General features: G+C 35.8%; 1 protein-coding gene across 10 annotated transcripts in view; it reads left to right on the top strand.

Moving 5' to 3' along the window:
- LOC117339536 (cilia- and flagella-associated protein 46-like) overlaps positions 1 to 22,282 on the top strand; it is a 74,953-nt gene that overhangs the window by 36,010 nt on the left and 16,661 nt on the right. For 9 of the 10 annotated variants that reach the window (XM_033901205.1, XM_033901202.1, XM_033901204.1 and 6 more), the window contains 24 exons: positions 1,188 to 1,295; positions 2,599 to 2,758; positions 4,392 to 4,448; positions 8,017 to 8,247; positions 9,518 to 9,687; positions 12,093 to 12,311; positions 12,702 to 12,770; positions 13,174 to 13,322; positions 13,862 to 13,960; positions 14,157 to 14,319; positions 14,607 to 14,705; positions 15,192 to 15,245; positions 15,518 to 15,625; positions 16,507 to 16,605; positions 16,747 to 16,853; positions 17,177 to 17,267; positions 18,077 to 18,226; positions 18,646 to 18,726; positions 19,014 to 19,160; positions 19,774 to 19,844; positions 20,112 to 20,190; positions 20,743 to 20,829; positions 21,034 to 21,153; positions 21,770 to 21,859. In XM_033901205.1, the coding sequence (XP_033757096.1) occupies positions 1,188 to 1,295; positions 2,599 to 2,758; positions 4,392 to 4,448; positions 8,017 to 8,247; positions 9,518 to 9,687; positions 12,093 to 12,311; positions 12,702 to 12,770; positions 13,174 to 13,322; positions 13,862 to 13,960; positions 14,157 to 14,319; positions 14,607 to 14,705; positions 15,192 to 15,245; positions 15,518 to 15,625; positions 16,507 to 16,605; positions 16,747 to 16,853; positions 17,177 to 17,267; positions 18,077 to 18,226; positions 18,646 to 18,726; positions 19,014 to 19,160; positions 19,774 to 19,844; positions 20,112 to 20,190; positions 20,743 to 20,829; positions 21,034 to 21,153; positions 21,770 to 21,859 (2,808 nt within the window). The remainder of the gene's footprint in view (positions 1 to 1,187; positions 1,296 to 2,598; positions 2,759 to 4,391; positions 4,449 to 8,016; positions 8,248 to 9,517; positions 9,688 to 12,092; positions 12,312 to 12,701; positions 12,771 to 13,173; positions 13,323 to 13,861; positions 13,961 to 14,156; positions 14,320 to 14,606; positions 14,706 to 15,191; positions 15,246 to 15,517; positions 15,626 to 16,506; positions 16,606 to 16,746; positions 16,854 to 17,176; positions 17,268 to 18,076; positions 18,227 to 18,645; positions 18,727 to 19,013; positions 19,161 to 19,773; positions 19,845 to 20,111; positions 20,191 to 20,742; positions 20,830 to 21,033; positions 21,154 to 21,769; positions 21,860 to 22,282) is intronic. The other variant, XM_033901206.1, reaches the window with a different exon arrangement.

The raw sequence follows: 22,282 nt of genomic DNA, 5'->3' as shown, positions 1-22,282 counted from the left end.
AGTTCATTATACCAGGTATTTGTTAGTAAAATTCAATACAAATTATTTTAGTTTAAAAAAATATACATGTTAATGGGCTGAATATTTTATTTTTTTAATTTTTCGTAAAATCTTTTCATTATATAGATATAAAAAAAAAATTCTGATTAAATAAATAAAGAAAACAGCAAAATTACCTGGTACTAAAATTTCCACTTCTACAATAGCTGTATTAGAATATTAAACATCAAGTTGCTGTCATTATCTTATAAAAATCTAAAAAGTATTAGTATTAGACTTTGTTAAAAATTGATTATTTAACCAGGCTATGATAAAATTTATAGTTTTAAATACATTTATATATATAGTTGAAAATATATTATTTAACAAGGCTTAGTTAAAATTTATTCGAAGATAAATAATTTGACTATGCTAATAATTAAGTTCTCGTTTCTGTGTCTATCGTATCACAAACTGTACAGTTATAACCTACAGTAACTGTTGATAACTATTAATATGCATGACATCACTCATTACATCATCTGCACTGATTACCTGGTGAAGGTCATAGAGGCTGAGTCCCGTGTGGGCACTATGGTCCTGTGTGTTACACCTCACACACTTGTTATATCCAGTTTGGCTAGGTACTGACACCGTGGTGACAACACTTAGTCTAATATCCTATACCTATATGTGTTACACAATCATGCATGCATCAATTCATCATTTATTACTCATTCTCTTCAGATAGCAAATCTAAATAATTGTATACAGGTCTCATTCTTTGTCACTTATATGTCTTTTATTTTAGGTATGTGTTATGGTCCTTGAAAAAACAAAAACAAATTCTGACAATATTTCAAATTGCTCTCAGAAACAGAAAATGTACACTTTTTTGTCCCTTTTTTCTTTTTTTTCTGTATTGATACTGAGAAATATTATCTCCCTGAAGCTTTTGCATTTCTTTTGGTGGAAGCTTTCATAATCCTAAAAATGTCTTTTTATCCATGATATGTTGAGAACTGTCTGACTGAATCTATAACATCATTGGTCTTGCAGATGATCTCCATAAAAAAGAATTGAAAAATTATATCTTGATATTTAAAAAGGTAACACATTCACTGAAATTGTGTGAACATTGGTATTAAATGAGATTTGTTATGACAATATATAGATTATATACTGATACCGCAGTGTTTAACTTCCAGGATGAGAGTGAGGACTATGTAGCCCACATGTGGAGGAGAGTAGCTCTCAGTTCTAAGGAAACTTTGGAGCAGCTCATATCTTACCAGGCAGCTATCGAAGCTCTTAATGTAGGTAACTCAATATCCAGAGCCAGTCTGTTTATTATCATCTATTGTTAGACTGGCTTGAGCTTTTGTCCCTTGTTTTATTCTCAAAAAATGGAGAAAAAAGGGAAAATAAATGATAAAAATGTATATATGATGGTAGAGTTATGTCCCCTGATTGTTAAGTGTTAGAAAAAACATTGTATAGAGTTTGGCATGACAGTGTATTTTATTTCGGATTGTTAGTTCACTTTTATTTTCCCTGTTTGAAAACACTAGTAGCAATTAGTAGCAGAAAGAGGACTTGACATTTTTGAGTTTGGTCCCTAATTGTAATTGCTAGTAACTATAGTGGCAGAAAGTGGACCTTCTATTAGAGTGGTCCAATAATTACTCCACTTTAACTTGTTAAGAGTTATGTCCCCTTTATCTTACAAGTATCTAGTAGGGAGTGGCAGAAAGGGGGCCTATTGTCAAAGATTGGTCCTATAATGGCTCCACTACAACTTGTGTCGAGACTTATGCCCCCTTTATCTTAGAGATCTAGCAGGGAACTATTGCCCTATTGTCAGAGATTTGTCCGATAATGCCTCTACTACAGCTTGTTAAGAGTTATGCCCCTTTATCTTACAGAGATCTAGCAGGGACCTATTGCCCTATTGTCAGATTGGTCTGAAAATGCCTCTACTACAGCTTGTTAAGAGTTAAGTCCCATTTATCTTAGATATCTAACAGGGACCTATTCTCAAAGATTTGTCTGATAATGGCTTTACTACAGCTTGTTAAGAGTTATGTCCCATTTATCTTAGATATCTAACAGGGACCTATTGTCAGAGATTCAGGTCTGATAATGGCTCTACTACAGCTTGTTAAGAGTTATGTCCCATTTATCTTAGATATCTAACAGGGACCTATTGTCAGAGATTCAGGTCTGATAATGGCTCTACTACAACTTGTTAAGAGTTATGTCCCATTTATCTTAGATATCTAACAGGGACCTATTGTCAGAGATTCAGGTCTGATAATGGCTCTACTACAACTTGTTAAGAGTTATGTCCCATTTATCTTAGATATCTAACAGGGACCTATTGTCAAAGATTGGTCTGGAAATGGCTCTACTACAACTTGTTAAGAGTTATGTCCCATTTATCATAGATATCTAACAGGGACCCATTGTCAGAGATTTGTCCGATAATGGCTCTACTACAGCTTGTTAAGAGTTATGTCCCATTTATCTTAGATATCTAACAGGGACCTATTGTCAGAGATTTGTCCGATAATGGCTCTATTACAGCTTGGTAAGAGTTATAAATCCTTTATCTTACAGAGTGCTAGTAACGAGTGGCAGAAAGTGGATTTGCTGTTGGAGTTTGGTCAGTGGCTATACTACAATGAGTTCCCACTTCAGGACGCAGTTGACCAGATAGAATGGGCAGTGGACATTATCCTCAACATGAGGACTGACACAGAGATACAAAAGGAACGAGGTCAGTAGTCTAGTGAGACTTTTGTGGTACGTTCTATACAGGAAATAATTCATATCACAACTAAACTATTGTCTGGGATTTTTCTCCAGTTTTACATTCTGGAAGGAGCGTGCGCTTTACACATACAAAGTCTGTAGTTCATGTTGTATGCTTGATTTTTGTCAACACTCCACTTATATATCAGACTGTAAAAACACAGGTGGATGTTTTTAGTATTAAATTAAACACTGAATTAAGTGTTTTATAGAATAGATCCTTCGCATGTTAAAACTTTGTAAAATCACCTATTTCAGTATTTTACATATGAGACACCTGTACCTATGTAAAAGGGGTTAATGAAGGAGGGGGACTTGACAGAGGATGTTATTTCCCCAGTATAAGGTGTTTACATTGTGAAGGAATATATGGTTTGAAGATTGTACATTTATTGACAATGAACAATTTACAGTTCTCCTGAACTTGCCTCTTGTTCCTCCTATAGCAATGATAGCTTTCCATGAAGGAAAACTGCTTTGGAATTGCTTTCTGATGATTTACATTTATTTATATCATATTTGAATAGGCGTCTATTGTAATGTAGTTTTATAATCTTAGGAACATATATAAAGGAGATATGTCACTTATGTGGGTTTCAATGGAAACTAAATGTTGTAATTATAACATAGAGGTTAAAGATTATCTTTCATCTGTGAATTTAGTTCAGAAAAATAGTACTGCGTTTTATTTAGTAATGAAAACATATCTCTGACACTAAACCTTTTAGTCTACAACCAATCGAAAATTGAACGGTGAAAAACAGATGAGGATCAAAGGTCATGATTTGAATAATAATTTTCAAAAAAAATAAAGTTTTAAATTTATAATTTGATATATTACACATTAAAGCATTTACTAGTAATTCCCAGGAGTCTTCTTATGACATTGATTTTTGTATCACAACACATTAATATGACATGAGTATTTTACATAGTTGACCTGGTTGGCTATGCAATAAAAATATTAGATATTTCTTATTTACTGTACATTAGGTACAGTACAAAGCACCTGTTCTGTCTTGTAATGTAACATTTGTCTAATACTTTGTTATATTTCATCATGAGAATTGTATTCTATTCAATATTAATTGAAATGTTTAATTAATTGCACCTTTTCCAATTATAGTTGTTATGAGACTTCTTCTGTCATTCATTCTCTTTATGAATTCATGAAAAGTCACGAAACAATAGAAGTCATTATTTATTGAATTAAATGAATTCATGAATATTCAGAAACATATTATATAATTTATAAGGAATTCATGAATTATCATGAAACATATTCATAATTTTTCTTTGAATTCATGAAAAGTCATGAAACAGATTGATGAATTTTTTTATCAATTCATGAAAAGTCATGAAACAGATTTTCAATAGCTACTTATTAAATTAACTGCACACATGTCATTGAATAATCATCTAATTACATGTATGCTGGTATTTAAAAAGAAAATGATTAAATTTCTTAAATTAAAACAAAAATTCTTTTAAGATTTCTTCACTGTTATGAGGAAAGGTTACTATTAATCTATGTATGTGTAGAAAGCACTGTTTGTTGTACTGTCAGCGTTGTGTATGCTGTCACTGTTTTGATCCAGCTGCTGCCCAGAGGAAACTTTCACTGATAGACTCCAATAAAAAGTTGGCAGGGAAAGGTAGCAGCAATCAATGCCTCTAGGCTTCATATCTCTCTGCTTCATCTCCTCATTCTCTGGCCACCATATCTTCAAATATGCACTGTGCAAATTTTTATATCATTTAATGGGCATGCTGTGCATGATTTCAATTCTTGGTCACTTTTAATTATTTGCAGTTTCTGTATAAAATGTAAAGTTATCGTAATATGTATGATATGTATTGACACTTAATGTAATGACTAGCTTGCATTGTAATACAGATATTTACTGAAAAATGCATGAATTTGATTCATAAGTGGTATAGATATGGAGATATCTTATAATAAAAAAAGTATTGTAGATCTAAATATGAACAGTAATGTTAGCAAGCTTAGTTTTAAAATATACAAGTTTTCTATCTTCCAGCTGTCCCCTTCTGTACCCTCTTTTCATTATATACCTTGGTATGTTCAACTTGCATGTGTTGCAGCTGGCGTCCAAATATTATATTGCTTGTCCAAATAAATGTACAGTTCCTATGGTGTTTATAGCTAGAAACCTTTTTAGCCTATCCGAAACCAAGTACTGGTGATTAAATCCTTGTTAAGTTTACTTTATCATTGTAGTTTATAGATGTGGCTAGAAACAATTTTACCCCAACCCTGTCCTTAGATAGAATTGTGACATTCCTTTGATCCTTCCTCAATGACGATCTCCCTCTAGATCTGTGACAATTCTTCCATTAGATCTGTGATAATCCTTCTACTTCATGAGTCCTTTCTCTAGACCTATGACGATGGTCCTTCTTCTTCAGCTGTAATGATGACCCTTCCTGTAGATCTGTGTTATCCTTCCTCTTGACAATCCTTTCTCTAGACCTATGACATCGGCCCTTCCTCTAGATTTGTGACGATGATCCATCCTCTTGATCTGTGATGACAACCCTTCCTTTAGATCTTTGACAATCCTTCCCCATGACGACGCTTCCTCTAGATCTTTGACAATCCTTCCCCTTGACCATGATTCCTCTAGATCTGTGACAATCCTTCCCCTTGACGACACTTCCTCTAGATCTGTGACAATCCTTCCCCTTGACGACACTTCCTCTAGATCTGTGACAATCCCTCCCCTTAATGATGCTTCCTCTAGATCTGTGACAATCCTTCCCCTTGACGACCCTTCCTCTAGATCTGTGACAATCCCTCCTCTTAATGATGCTTCCTCTAGATCTGTAATAATCCTTCCCCTTGACGACGCTTCCTCTAGATCTTTGACAATCCTTCCCCTTGACGACCCTTCCTCTAGATCTGTGACAATCCTTCCCCTTGACGAAGCTTCCTCTAGATCTGTGACAATCCTACCCCATGACGATGCTTCCTCTAGATCTGTGAAGATGATCCTTCCACTTGACGATGCTTTCTCTAGATCTGTGATGACAATCCTTCCCCTTGACGAGGCTTCCTCTAGATCTGTGACAATCCTTCCCCTTGACAACGCTTCCTTTAGATATGTGACGACAATCCTTCCCCTTAACGACTCTTCCTCTAGATCTGTGACGACATTCCTTCCCCTTGACAACACTTCCTCTAGATCTGTGACAATCTTTCCCCTTGATGATGCTTCCTCTAGATCTGTGACGACGATCTTTCCTCTAGATCTGTGACAATCCTTCCCTATGACGACACTTCCTCTAGATCTGTGACAATCCTTCCCCTTGGCGACACTTCCTCTAGATCTGTGACGATGATCCTTCCTCTAAATCTGCGACAATCCTTCCCCTTGATGATCCTTCCTCTAGATCTGTGACAATCCTTCCCCTTGACGACCCTTCCTCTAGATCTTTGACAATCCTTCCCCTTGACGACACTTTCCTCTAGATCTGTGACAATCCTTCCCCTTGACAACTCTTCCTCTAGATCTGTGACAATCTTTCCCCTTGATGACGCTTCCTCTAGATCTGTGACGACGATCTTTCCTCTAGATCTGTGACAATCCTTCCCTATGACGACACTTCCTCTAGATCTGTGACAATCCTTCCCCTTGACGACACTTCCTCTAGATCTGTGACGATGATCCTTCCTCTAAATCTGCGACAATCCTTCCCCTTGATGATCCTTCCTCTAGATCTGTGACAATCCTTCCCTATGACGACACTTCCTCTAGATCTGTGACGATGATCCTTCCTCTAAATCTGCGACAATCCTTCCCCTTGATGATCCTTCCTCTAGATCTGTGACAATCCTTCCCCTTGATGATCCTTCCTCTAGATCTGTGACAATCCTTCCCTATGACGACACTTCCTCTAGATCTTTGACAATCCTTCCCCTTGACGACACTTCCTCTAGATCTGTGACGACGATCTTTATTCTAGATCTGCGACAATCCTTCCCCTTGATGATACTTCCTCTAGATCTTTGACAATCCTTCCCCTTGACGACGCTTCCTCTAGATCTGTGACAATCCTTCCCCTTGACGACGCTTCCTCTAGATCTGTGACAATCCTTCCCCTTGACGACGCTTCCTCTAGATCTGTGACGACAATCCTCAGTTTAGATTTGTGATGATCCTTCCTCAGTGATATAATCTGTTGTGTTTATAGAAACCCTTATACCCTGTCCCCATCCCTAGTTAATCACATCCTGATGATCCCTAGGAACCCAGTGATGATCCTGCCTCTTACTGTGAGGTTTATTTCTGAGACATATTTAGATTTGTATGTTAATCACTGGCACACCCTATGTAAGAAGCAAATGTGCATCATTCAGATCTGAGTTGCAGCACTCCAGCCCTTCATTAACAAACATGGTAATATTACTTACAACACATGTACACATACCATGTCCTGGGATCACTTCAGTGTTGTCTTTACTTTCAATTGTCTCTACATTTGATTTACCATATGTGTGCCAACTTTACCCTAGATGTCGTTTTTCTAGATGATGATCAATTATAATTTGTGTGCTCACATATTTGAAATACTGGGATACTTGTCTAATCTAAATACCCTAATCTGTTGGGATTATAAAGGATGTTGGTTTGGACAGGTTTGAGTCGAGTTTGATTTTGATCTTTTGAAACCAACAGCATGTGTAAAAAAAAAAAGTGGCAATATTTTAAATTTGGTATTTGCATAAATTTTTGTTTCTGTTCTGTTTAATTTTATGTAGTTCCTGTTTAAGTTGTACAAGAAATGAATTTTCTTTTGTTCAAAAACTCCAAGATACATTTAAATCTTCAATCTGTGACATTGTATGAAAAAGAAAATAAAAATGTAAAGAAAAAAATGTACAGAAAAAATACATGAAAATGAAAGTGTCAACTGAACCATTCATACATGTCATATTTTGTTGATTTTTTAAAAAGATTCCATGCAGAGTATGGTTTGTTGAAAAGTAAACTAGCTTTTTCTGGTGAATGTATAATTGGAGATTTACGCGACATTTGTACTTATAGTATAAATATATTATTTAAATACATATATGTCTTAATTATTCAAATAGGTAAATACAAATAGGTAAATCTATTCTACTTATTATTCATCAGTTATTGTCTTTTCTGCTTTATCATAATTTGTCCCTGATCATTACAATGACTTTCTATCTTGTAGCGGCTTCTGTGGCAAAGAAGGCTGACAATAAAAAGGGGAAAGGCAAGGGTTCGGCGAAGGGCAAGGCCACCCCTGCACCACCAAAAACAGCTCCGGCAGCTGACACTCCTCGGAAAAGTCCGGAACCTAAGAAAATGGCGAAGTCAATGGACAGTCGCAGTGACACTAGCAGTGTGTCCGATGATATTAATCCTGACGGATACATACCAGTAGCCAAGCAAGCCATCATAGGTTTGTGTAATTTAAAACTTAAGTTTAAAGGACTGAGCTTAATCTTAAGTTTTTTATGACTGAAGTTCATAATTTATCCTACAGATTGCATGGCTATTAATCTAAGACTCGTTTTCAAATGATGAAGTTCATACTATTTAACTAAAATGTTCACATGACAAAACTTGATGTAGATTAATTTGTCTGCGTCACATAACTAATATAAAATTTATGTTCACATGACGAGGCTTTACCTTGACTTCACCTGACTAAGATTAAAGTTTTGAACATTGTAAAAATTAACAGTACTGTCTAGCTATTCAGAATTAAATCCTGAGCTGGTCCTATCTTTTCATAAAATCTTGATATATCAAAGATAAAATGAGTTTTTTCTGGCAGAATATCTTTAAAAATGCAAATAAAATTTTTGCAATTCATATTTTATGGTTGACTAAAAGAATCTTTCCCTGCCTTGGGGGTGTGACAAAGAAATCTCAACCCAAGGGGGAATTCATGAACGTCCAACCCGAGGTTTGCCGAAGGTTGGACATTCATGAATTTCTCCGAGGGTTGAGATTTTTTTTTTCTCTTACCCTGGACAGGGATATCTGCAGTTTTACCGGGGTGAGATTTTCTTATCTCACCCTAGGGAAAAGACAAACAACCCATGCTCTTTTCACGTTCTCAACAATTATATTGTCACATCAACAATACAATGTCATCACAGCAACAGTACAATGACGTCACGTCGACAATTCAATCACGTCACGTCAACATTTCCTTGCATTGATGTAACTTCAATATTAGATACATAAGAGGGTAAACAGAGTAAGAGAAAAATAATCATTCACCCATTTGGGGGTGAGACAGGGGAATCTCAACCCTCAGGTAAGATAATTAAGCTGCCAAACACTCTGCAAGCCTCATGTTTGGCAACTTAAGAATCTTTCCCTCGGGCTATAGTCACTGTTGTTTATTCTGATGATGCATTTCCACTTCTTTTAAGCCGAAAAATGCTATGGAATTTATGAAATGTGATAGTATTAATTCAAAATCATTTGTTTCTTTTGTTGAGAGTACTGAATTTACATAATGTCATCACTCAGGCAACCACATTGTCCTCAAAACAAAAATTTTGTGAGAGAAATTAATATAAGTTCACCTTGTTTTTCAATCCCAATGAAAATATTTTTATTTATTGATATATGCTGTTAAACTTTTAAATAGAACATTGTTTAAACTATAATATAAACAGGCCATGATGTACAAAAATGTACATGTTTATGTACAGGTGTGCTGCCAAACAATCCGGGATTGAAGTTCCAGGACCTAGAAGACGTGAAGCAAATAGATGGGCTGTTGAGGGCATATATCCTCCTGGCCGAGGTCGTGGGTCGCACCTCTGTGGAATACCAGGACTTCCTGCTTATGTGTCACTCCTTTATCATGCGACTTTGGCAGGTATGAAATTGTATCCTGTTTTCTTTAGGTCAAGTGAAGGTCATTTGTCAAGTTGAATGATGGTGAGAGGAGTAGAAAATTTAATTTACAAACTACTCATTTATATTGCACTTTGAAATCAAAGTTATTTTGACTATCAACTCAGTATATAAGTGCTGGTGATTTAGGGTAAACACATACCTCAAACTGCACTAGTTGTATTTTAAATTTTGTTGTTTTGTTGTTGTTGTTTTTTTCATTGGCTTCTGTTATAAGGTATAACATTATTTGAAACATAATTGTTGAGCAAATTAAGCTTACTGCACCAAATTTGAATAATTTGACTAGAATAAGTAATTAATACTAGGTGATACTGTGTTGATTAATAAGAGATCTGGGTTAATTATGGGATCCAAAAATATTTAAATTGCGGTTTGCTGCTTAGCATGTAGAGGCCTCTAGCATGCCAAAAAGTGGAATTTTCATACAAAGTCTTGTAAAAGACTGAAAGCTTCTAACATCAGTTTCATTTGTCATTGTATCATGATTATAGATGGTCAGTTAGGAAAGTGTTCCTACCTAGCTTGTATTCTGTCCTCCTGTATACCTATAATACCTCGAGTTGTATATCCTCTAATAGGTTTCGTTGCCCGTTCCTACCTAGCTTGTATTCTGTGCTCCTGTATACCTGTAATACCTCGAGTTGTATATCCTCTAATAGGTTTCGTTGCCCGTTCCTACCTAGCTTGTATTCTGTGCTCCTGTATACCTATTATACCTCGAGTTGTATATCCTCTAATAGGTTTCGTTGCCCGTTCCTACCTAGCTTGTATTCTGTGCTCCTGTATACCTGTAATACCTCGAGTTGTATATCCTCTAATAGGTTTCGTTGCCCGTTCCTACCTAGCTTGTATTCTGTGCCTCCTGTATACCTATAATACCTCGAGTTGTATATCCTCTAATAGGTTTCGTTGCCCGTTCCTACCTAGCTTGTATTCTGTCCTCCTGTATACCTATAATACCTCGAGTTGTATATCCTCTAATAGGTTTCGTTGCCCGTTCCTACCTAGCTTGTATTCTGTCCTCCTGTATACCTATAATACCTCGAGTTGTATATCCTCTAATAGGTTTCGTTGCCTGTTCCTACCTAGCTTGTATTCTGTCCTCCTGTATACCTATAATACCTCGAGTTGTATATCCTCTAATAGGTTTCGTTGCCCTGTTCCTACCTAGCTTGTATTCTGTGCCTCCTGTATACCTATAATACCTCGAGTTGTATATCCTCTAATAGGTTTCGTTGCCCGTTCCTACCTAGCTTGTATTCTGTGCTCCTGTATACCTATAATACCTCGAGTTGTATATCCTCTAATAGGTTTCGTTGCCCGTTCCTACCTAGCTTGTATTCTGTGCTCCTGTATACCTATAATACCTCGAGTTGTATATCCTCTAATAGGTTTCGTTGCCCGTTCCTACCTAGCTTGTATTCTGTGCTCCTGTATACCTATAATACCTCGAGTTGTATATCCTCTAATAGGTTTCGTTGCCCGTTCCTACCTAGCTTGTATTCTGTCCTCCTGTATACCTATAATACCTCGAGTTGTATATCCTCTAATAGGTTTTCGTTGCCCGTTCCTACCTAGCTTGTATTCTGTCCTCCTGTATACCTATAATACCTCGAGTTGTATATCCTCTAATAGGTTTCGTTGCCCGTTCCTACCTAGCTTGTATTCTGTCCTCCTGTATACCTATAATACCTCGAGTTGTATATCCTCTAATAGGTTTCGTTGCCCGTTCCTACCTAGCTTGTATTCTGTGCTCCTGTATACCTATAATACCTCGAGTTGTATATCCTCTAATAGGTTTCGTTGCCCGTTCCTACCTAGCTTGTATTCTGTGCTCCTGTATACCTATAATACCTCGAGTTGTATATCCTCTAATAGGTTTCGTTGCCCGTTCCTACCTAGCTTGTATTCTGTCCTCCTGTATACCTATAATACCTCGAGTTGTATATCCTCTAATAGGTTTCGTTGCCCGTTCCTACCTAGCTTGTATTCTGTGCTCCTGTATACCTGTAATACCTCGAGTTGTATATCCTCTAATAGGTTTCGTTGCCCGTTCCTACCTAGCTTGTATTCTGTGCTCCTGTATACCTATTATACCTCGAGTTGTATATCCTCTAATAGGTTTCGTTGCCCGTTCCTACCTAGCTTGTATTCTGTGCTCCTGTATACCTGTAATACCTCGAGTTGTATATCCTCTAATAGGTTTCGTTGCCCGTTCCTACCTAGCTTGTATTCTGTGCTCCTGTATACCTATAATACCTCGAGTTGTATATCCTCTAATAGGTTTCGTTGCCCGTTCCTACCTAGCTTGTATTCTGTCCTCCTGTATACCTATTATACCTCGTGTTGTATATCCTCTAATAGGTATCGGTTCCCGTTACTGGACCAATCATTAAAGAGATGGCTAAGGCTGCAGCTGCTGGAGCCACTGATGCTAAGTCAGATGCTGCATCAGTTAAAAACAAGAAGAAGGAAAAAGATGCCCCAGCCGCTCCTGTGAAGGAGAAACCCAAACGTAAGGGCCCCATCGATGCCCTGCCTGGCAATACAGAGGAGTGGGCCATGTATGATGCTCCCGATGAGGTAAAATCATACCCCAATTTTATGACTGGTCCTTAATTTTAGGAAAATACTTCACATAAAAGTTTACATACTAGGGAAGCATTGAATTTTTTTTTTTAAATCTTCAAATAATGGAATGCTTTACTAATATGGAAATTTAAGTTAAGAAATTGCTTAAATTAAGGAATATTGATGAAACCGGAACCACATAAATTTATTTATTGACAGAAAATCAGACAGAAATTTTATAATATAGGATCAAGATATAAATAAGACAATTATCAATAAAATAGAGATTTGTTTCAAGCCCTTTTTTGTTTAATGGTTGATTGATAATATTCAGATTTAATATCCTTAAATTAATGAAGTGACAATTCCAGAGTTGTAAATGTTCGGACTTGTGTTTTGAAGGTGGTAGAAGCTTTCAGCAGTGAGCAGATGAAGGTCAATGGTATCAACTCCAGCACTATTGTTAAGCCGGTAAGTCCACAAGACTACATTTCTGGATTTGATATTTAAAATAAATTTTACCTGGTTATATTTTTTATTATTATGCACATATATTTAATCATAATTCAGAAATGCAAATAGAAATTGTGGTGATTTATAGGAAATTACATACTGAAGATTGATTTTAAATAAATGTTTAATTAGATTACATTTGATTAAAGATAGTTGTCCATAATGAAAAAAAAATATTTTGTGCATTATTTTGTTTTTGTTTTTCTTCAAATCGCAGTTTCTTTTTGTGGGAAAGACACATTTTAACAACACTTTTGCTGAATATGACTATTTGCTGGCTGCACCAGCAGTTTTCTTTAATTTATGAATGAAGTAAGTTTAAAATGAAAATAAAGAAAATATATTTTGAATTGTGTTTTAGATGTTGACTATGCATTATCTGGATATACTGATCCGAATGCTGAGGGATGTCGGCTACAACCACCTCACTCTACCAGTGTTTGCCTTGGAGGATATTCTGTCACGTAACCTTCTCAAGAGTAATGCACTCAACATCCTTATTCACTCAAGGTAACTTCCTCAATACATCCTAGTTATTAAGACAGCAAGGTAACTTGAGTGTATATTACTTCAAAAGCATACCTGGTAATAATTTTCAATGTGCCATTATGATATTGTTTTTATCATTGCTGTTGATGGCTATTAGATTAATTGATTCATATGTTGAAAATGTATCTTTACTAAGCTGGTTGGGTTGAAGGTGTTAAAGTAGAAGGTCCCTATTGTGACAAGTTGTTATTTGTCATCCAGGCCCCAGTTTTATCAAAATTCCTGATCTTAAGGAAATCCCTTAACTGAACATTTTCCATAGGAAAGTCGTATTACAGAATTTAAGGAAGGTTCCAAATAACTAAGATTTTTTCCTTAAATTGAATAAAAGCTTTCACCATGGAAGTTTATAAGTTAAGAGATTTTCCTATAAGTTAAATGATTTTATTTTGAAAATAAATAATTAATAAATTAGAACATTGAAAGTGCATACATAACTTTTAATGAATACAAAGTATAAAATTATATGTGCACTAAATCATATTTTAAACTTGTTCCAGGGCTGCAGAGGTTTGTTTGGAGTTAAACCTTAAGAATGGTATCAACTTCCATGAGCGACTGGCTGGACCTCTAATTATCAGTGAGGAAGACCAATCTCTGTGAGTATAGTATCAGGTTTTCTGTCCGTCAGGGTATCACTGACAATTATGATTTTTATGAAATCTTTCACCTCATGTTCATGTAGTAAACCTGTTTTAGATTTTAATGTACCTAATATGTAACATATGATTTACTCTGAAGTCATGTGATGAGATCAATGGATAGAGAGTTATAGATATGATTTTATATTCTCAGGTCTCGTGATGAGATCAGGGTGTGGAAGGAAAGACAGATTCAGGTGGCGAAGGAAGAGATGCGAGTGAAGGAATCGCTAGCGAATCTGGCCGCAGAGAGTACACAAAGTCAAACAAGGAAGTCTGTCACCTCTCATCCCGGACAGTCCTCCATTGATACTAAGGTTTGTGTGTTAGAGACTGGGTATCACAAGGTAATTGGTGGTACATACTGTTCACTCATACCTAGTATTATACTTAGTTGTCTGCTCACAAACAATGGACATTACACCATTATTTATCTTCAAGCGAGCTTTTTTTGCTGTATCTTTATAACATGTTTAACTGATTCAAAAGAAAATCTTCTGAAATCAACTTTAGACTCTTTCAATTGTTGTCAATTTTTAACAGTAGATAAAACTTAACTAAAAGTAACAGATTCAGCTATGGTCCATTATACTGTTTATCACAGAGTGAGGATCAGCCAATCACATCTCACCTGGGCAAGGTGCTGAGTGCCATTACATTCCGGGACCCGTGGGCAGATATGGCAGATCTCCTCATTACACAGGTCAGTGTGATTTTGTATTGTTTAACATCCTATCAACAGTTATGGCATCTAAGGACGGCCTGTCCTGTTTGTGAGATGCATATGTGTGATGAGTGTGTTTTTTTGGGAGGCTGAGGTATGTTCCTGTTCATCTCCTTGTGATAGTTTAGAACTGATGACAACTTCATAGCTAGTTCTACCTCACTAAAGTATACTGCCGAAGACACCCAGCAGGACACACCACTCTGTCACTTTACACTGACAACAAGCGAACCAGGCGTCCCACTCCCAAAAATGCTGAGCACTTAGCAGGAGTAGCAAGTACCATTCTTATAGACTCTTGATATGTCTCGGCCAGGGGACAGAACCCAAAGCCTTCATCAACTCCATCTGTATCAATATTTATTGATGTATTAATGAAGAAAAAAATAATAAATTTTGTATGTCTTAATAAAATTGCTAAGAATTGTATTGTAAGGAATTATTGATGTTTGATATTTCTTGCAGTGTGGTTACCAAGCAGCCCGACAGTACCTGGACGAGGCCCACAAAGCTGCAGTGGTAAGTCTGTCTATAAATCTAGTACAGATTATCAAATCAATGACACCTCAGTTATTTCAGATAATTTCTATATATAGGAGCTTTATGATTGTATAGAATCAACATATTTCAAAATGCATTAATTGGAGTTGATGATTCTTGTAGAAGTTGAAGATCATATCCATTGTAGAAAATGATAACATGATGATATTCAGTGCTGAGGGTTGTAATTTCCTGAGCATTCTTAAACAAAGACATGATATATAACACTGACAAATGTCCTTCCTCTGTAGGCGTTTGATGACCATCAGCTTGAGGCTCGGATCCTGTTCCTGTTTGGAAGATTAGCTCTCGCTGAAGCCCAGTATGGACAGGCCTTTAACTTCTGCCGTGAGGCACAGGTCAGATATGGATGAGATTATTCTAGGGGTTATTATGTGTACTGTATGTCTTACTTATATGAAGATAGTTTTTATATTGCCTTGATCTGGAAGAACTAATAATTGTTTGACAATGTAATAAAGGGTTCATGCAGTGAAACCTGACTTTACCGACACTTATGGATTGAGTTCCTGTGCAGTCTCACAGGACAGTGTGTCTGTAAAGTCAGTGTTGGCAAGAACTGTAGAGCATGCCATCATTCTGCTGGATAGGGTTGGATGTTACAGGATGTCATTAAATTCAACGATCAGTAAAGTCGGGTTAACTGTACCTACAGAATAATGTCACATATCTGAACCACTCTGTTAGGACACATAGTTTTGTTTGGGTTGTACAGATGTTCAGATAAGCAATTGGTACACCAATGATAGGGGGACATAGCCAGAGTTCAAAGTTCAGATATGTGATATTCATTGACATATATTTGGCATTCTACCGTTTGTCTGTCAATGACAGGACATGAACACATATTAATTTTTCAAATAAACAGCTAGGAGATGGTTAGACATGCACTGTCTGTCCAATATTGGTGGATTAACTCAAAATGTTCGGAGAAATTTGAAACATCAAGCTTCCCACAAAATCTGTTAACCATTATCTTTGGAGATATCTGTCACAATGACATGGATCAGTGTATGTGTATCCTCCAATCAGCCCCCCTCCCCTAGTTTAAAAGTTTAGTAAAAATAGGAGGGGGCTTATTTCTGAGCAGGGGTTTTATTTACGGATAGATATGGTATTTCTGTCTGTGGTCCTGTTTTATCCTACTGGGCTAGTTTCTTTACTTTCTTAGTGTTTTACCTCTGCAACCCGCTGTTGATGAAATATCCATATTTTACAGAATGTTTTCCAAGGGGATGAGATGTTCTGGTACGAGACGACCATGCTGATGGTAGATGCTACATTGAAGGATTATGAAAACAGGAATTCAAAGAGAATTGTAAGTAACTTACTAACATGCTTTGCATTTCATATGGTTACTATGTCAGTGTTTAAGACAGTGAGATTCTATTATAACTGAGGAAATTACATTGTCTTTTGCTGATTTTCAGCAGTTTATTGTGAATGCTGTCGTTTTCAGGCCCGTGGTATTCTAGTTCACGCCCTTAATGAGTTCTTGAGAATTGCTGATGAACGCCCTAACAGAGTCAGTGTTACCCAATTCATCATCTCTAAAATGGAAGCAAGGTAAGAAGTTCCTTAACTAACTGTCAACAAAACATATTTTGTTAATTTAAATTTTGGCAGAAGAGGGGTATAGAGCTATGAAATCCATCACAATTGAAAGAAATCATCATATATGTGATATTCCAAGATCAATTAAAATCATGATAAGATTACTTTATTTTTGCAACTTATTTAGCAAACAATAAACATTGATTTCCCATGAGACATTCTTTGGAACAACATATTTGTGTATAAATCATTAATTTGAGCATGTAGTAAAGAAAATAACTCAACATACACCCACTATTATGACTTTATGGTGTATAATATATTTGTTTTAACAGATTGGCATTTGTTCAGAGCAAGCTGATCTTTGAAGAAGATTTAGATATTAATGAGCCAAAAGTATTGAGGAAACTTTTGGCTATATGTGAGGTAAAAAAGTTTACTTCTCTTTATTTAATTTTCATGGTATAGAGATACTTTAGCACATAAAATCTGATTTTAAAACATTCCTAATGATACTATCAAATCCCATTGTATACTCCTACATATAAGGGGAGATGATCCAAGCTATTACTCTGTATCCTAGGGGTTATCAATACTACCAAACATGAGGGGAGATAATCCAAGCTATTACTCTGTATCCTAGGGGTTAACAAAAGTACCACACACGAGGGGAGATAATCCAAGCTATTACTCTGTATCCTAGGGGTTAACAATAGCACCACAAATAAGGGGAGACAATCCAAGCTATTACTCTGTATCCTAGGGATTAACAATACTACCAAACAAGAGAGGAGATAATCCAAGCTTTTACTCTGTATCCTAGGGGTTAACAAAAGTACCACACACGAGGGGAGATAATCCAAGCTATTACTCTGTATCCTAGGGGTTAGCAATAGTACCACACACGAGGGGAGATAATCCAAGCTATTACTCTGTATCCTAGGGGGTTAACAATAGCACCACACACGAGGGGAGATAATCCAAGCTATTACTCTGTATCCTAGGGGTTAACAATAGCACCAAACACGAGGGGAGATAATCCAAGCCATATTCTTTATCCTAAGGGCTAACAATAGCACCACACACGAGGGGAGATAATCCAAGCTATTACTCTGTATCCTACGGGTTATGAATTGTTCCGAAGGCAAGGGGAGATATTCCAAGCTATTACTCTGTATCCTAGGTAATACAAATATAACCTGTTTTTGTTACTTTAGCTATTTGTTTTTGCATAGAAATATGAGAGTGCCTGTGACAAGCTGGTAAAACTAGGCTACAAACGAGAAGTCCTGCCAATCATGAAGGATCATGCTGATGTCCTACTCAAAATGGCCAAGAAATCTGTCCATTCAGAGAAAGCAGTCCTGCATACTTATTACCTTCAGGTATTGACTTTAGATAGTCTACGTTTTATCCCCTAACATAAACGTTTAGAGGGAATACATGTACTATATGTCCTATACATTTCCTTAATGATTTGGGATTTGTCAACTTTTCCCAAAGAACATTGTGTTATTTTTCAGGTCACAAAGTCAAAGGTCAAGGTCACTTAATTAGATAGTTTCTTCATTTATTCCACCTTTAGAAACATAAAAAAATGTCTCCTCTACTTTAATCATTAGACAGGGAATTTTTAAAGCGAAGAGTCATTCAGCATTGAAATAAAATCTCATAATATTACTTCCTGTGTTCTAAGTTTTCAAAAACTTTTAAAATTTAGTATTTATTACCTGACTAAATCGACAAGACATTTTTGCAATTATTTGAAACTGAGAAATGATGATATAATCATTCATGCTTACAGTCTATGGGTGTACTGAAGGAAGCTGTGGCTATAGCAGAGGAGGTGTACAGAGACGTTCAGACTCTCTCCTCTCTACAGGAGGTAGGTTGTTACAATTATATAGTAAACCATATACTGTCATAATACCCATATATCATATTACAACAAGAGCATCCACCTCTGACCTCTCTGAAGGAAGTAGCTCCTATACTGGCAAACAAATCAAACTTATATCATAATATATCATAATGTTAGCAAGGATAAAAAAATTCTGTCCAACAGCACAGTATGAAAAATCTCCAAAAGGAACTACATGTACTGTTCTTGATAAGGTTACCGGTATAATAGTTTCAAATGCCTTATTTATGTTTTTATTAAAATCTTTTTAGTTGCGGAGCTTGAGTCTGCCGATTCAGAGAGAGTTGGCCGATATCAAGGTGCATTGTGGGATGGTGATGCTGGAGATCTTCCAGGAGCATGCCAAGGAGGCACGAGAGACCCAGCTGGAGGATTTCCGCAAGGGTGCGGTTGTCAAGGTAACCAAGTCATCTTAGATGTGTTGCAGAATGTATGTATGAGGGGTGGAAATATCAGCAATCCAATAATAAATTTTCTACTCACAGTGGATTCTCATTAATCAGACATATCTGTTCCCAGCCTGGATTTTCTGGACTTTCTACTTTTGTAAAACAGCCCATCTCAATTGAGTTATGTTTTCTCTTTTGGTGTAACAATAAAGACACTCATGTTGTTTGGCTTTGTATTTCAACATTAGAGAGTGGTTTATATTAGGATAGGTTACAGTACCAAATTTTGCCTGGATTATTGCAGGAATATTTAAAATGTCAATTTCATTCCCATAAAGCATTTCGGAACCAGAGTTCAAATCTTTAGGACAACTGAGTATATGTCAATTTACAGAAATCCATTTGCTTACATTTCTGGCTAAATCATGAGTTTTCCTTTGTTTGGATATTTCTCTCTTTAAGTGGTGGACCTTTTGCGGATTCCGAGCTACGAGGATGTTTTTATCGGTGAATTCAGCTTGGTAGTTCAGACAGAAATATGGTGCCTTCCATTGGAGATTGTTAATTGTGTCTTAAATTAAGTCCTGACTGTCTTTTAATGTTGTGTTGTTTGTGTTGACAGATGGTGGAGGATTTCATTAGAGAGACACCCACATTCACCCACATGGAGAAGGAGTGGGTTGATACTACCAAGTATGTTTTCGATACAGACATCTTCTAAAAATTCTAGTTTTAATTTTATAAATGTGAATTTTCTTTAAAAATGTGCATCGTAATCAAAATGATGTATCTTATATAAAGGCATGGGATTTTATATTCTTTGACTATTGCCTGTACTCTATTAATTTGATGTGTAAAACTAACCCAATGTCTTAAGTTGCTGTTACAGAATGATTTTATCAGAATCTGATAATCATGGTACAGGTATTAATTTGTATTTGATTTGTATTCCTTTTACAGAACAGTTATAGAAGATGCCATGCTCAAGTTTGTGGATGCTCACAATGTTGCAGCAGGCATCCCAATGCTTAGAGCTAAGGTAAGAGAGGTATTCGATTTGGCAGTGGTAACGCCTTTCACTTACAAGGCAACCAGGGTTTGATTCCCTGATCAGATGTGAAAGGTATTGGGGTCATTTGTCGAACCACACAGGTTTTCTGGGGGTACTTTCCTCCCACAGTAAGACCCCTCATGTGTTTCCATCCGAGCAATCCAAGAGTAATAAATATAAGTTGATATAACTTGTTTCTCAATTGTTTTAAGGGAAATTGACTAACAAACAATTTAACAATAAAGAAAATTATGTTCTTTTTCATAATTACTACCAAGATACATATTTATTAGCTTCAAACTCATAGTATAATAATGAAAATTTGAACCAAAATGAATTACGACCTTCACAGTATTAAGAAGTTTTAATAATGTAAATGAGATGAAGGGCTACTGAATATGCATGTTAAAGATGTCTCCGACCTTTACCGTTTAGACTTTAGTTACGGATAAGACCTACGTAGCTGGGATGTAGAGATTCTGACACCATCTGAATACTACCATAAGATTTTAATCGTAATGAAAATCTTTTTATTTGTAGGCGCTGTGTGGAATAGGCCAAAGTCTGAAGGCATTCTCTGTGTTTTCCTGCCCTAACTCTGCCACACAGTGGTCGGTATACGAGGAGGTAGGTTTAGAAAAAATCCCACCTAGATGATTCTTCTGACTTATCTGGTAATTTTCTGTTGTGTAAGAAGAATAACAATTACTGTTGTTTAGTTTATTTTATTTGTTTCAATTTTTACTAACTTTAATTTGATATTTATTGCTCATGTTAAGTAATTACAGACTTTTCGCTAAGATCATTTACTACTGATGCATTTCCTTGCAGGAAATTTCCAAGTTGGAAAGTTCATCTGGAGAAGGAGAGGAGGATGAAGAGGAGAAACCAGAGCTGGACGAGACATCCAAGTTGTTTGTACGCTACTCTGTACAAATGAAGGAGATCAAGGTAAAACAGTTCTCAATAATTGATAATTAATTAATATCATAACCAGCAAAATATGACACACAAAGGACATTTTTTGTCACAGAAACAGTGAAATATATTAAAAGGAAAAACTTAATTATTGTATTAGAATGACATTGATCAGTGGATGTAATAGGGATAGTGTGAAAGTCAATGTGAAATTTATATTTCTTTCAATAAAAAAACTATGATGTAATTTTGAGTAGTGTTACATGATAAAACATTGTAATTTTGAGTATTACTGTATGATTACACAGTATAATTTTGATTATTATTGATCGTAGAATAATACTAGTAAATTCGAGTATTGTATGATTATGCATATGTAATAATATTATCGTAATTTTGAGTATTGTCATATGAATACGAAGCCAGTGTAATTTTGAGTATTGTATGATTTTTCATTTCTCAAATTAATATCATTTTGGGTATCATAAGGTAATACATTCTAATTTTAAGTATCATTATAATACATTGTAATTTTAAGTATTAATATAATACATTGTAATTTTGAGTATTGTATGATAATTATACATTTTGATATTGAATATTGTATAATACATTGTAATTTTGAGCATTGTTATGATTATATTGACAGGCTGCCGAGGATGTGAGTCGACACTACCTGCTACAAGCCACAGAGTGCTTGGTCCAGGCCCTCAATTTGGCATTAAACAAACACTATACAGTAAGTAGCCTGCATCCTAAATGTTATTGACTTTAGAAATTTTGAAATATATTTTGAGAATGTTTTGTTTCGGGAATCTATATTGGAATGCTGTACATTTTCATTGGGAGTTAGATTAGAGATGTCTTAAAATCTAAAAACTTGTTTCAAGAAACATACTCTTTTTCCAGAACTTAAGATATGAAATGACAATTGCTATTACAAAACAATTTAGTTAATATTTGCTTAATTTCCTTGTAATTATAACAGTTCAGTGACGGCATTGCACATCAGCATTATGCAAAATATATATCACAGGAAAAGTCTGTAGGTCTCCATTTAATCACAGTCTATGATAAACAGATAATCATGACCTTTGACCTCTTTAAGACATTATTGATGGACCTTTGACCTCTTTAAGTCATTACTGATGATGGATTTTTT

This window comes from Pecten maximus, chromosome 12 (assembly GCF_902652985.1).
Source record: "Pecten maximus chromosome 12, xPecMax1.1, whole genome shotgun sequence".
Lineage (NCBI taxonomy): Eukaryota > Metazoa > Mollusca > Bivalvia > Pectinida > Pectinidae > Pecten > Pecten maximus.
The sequence above is the reverse complement of the archived record's forward strand: the minus strand, read 5'-3'. Positions and strand labels throughout refer to the sequence as shown.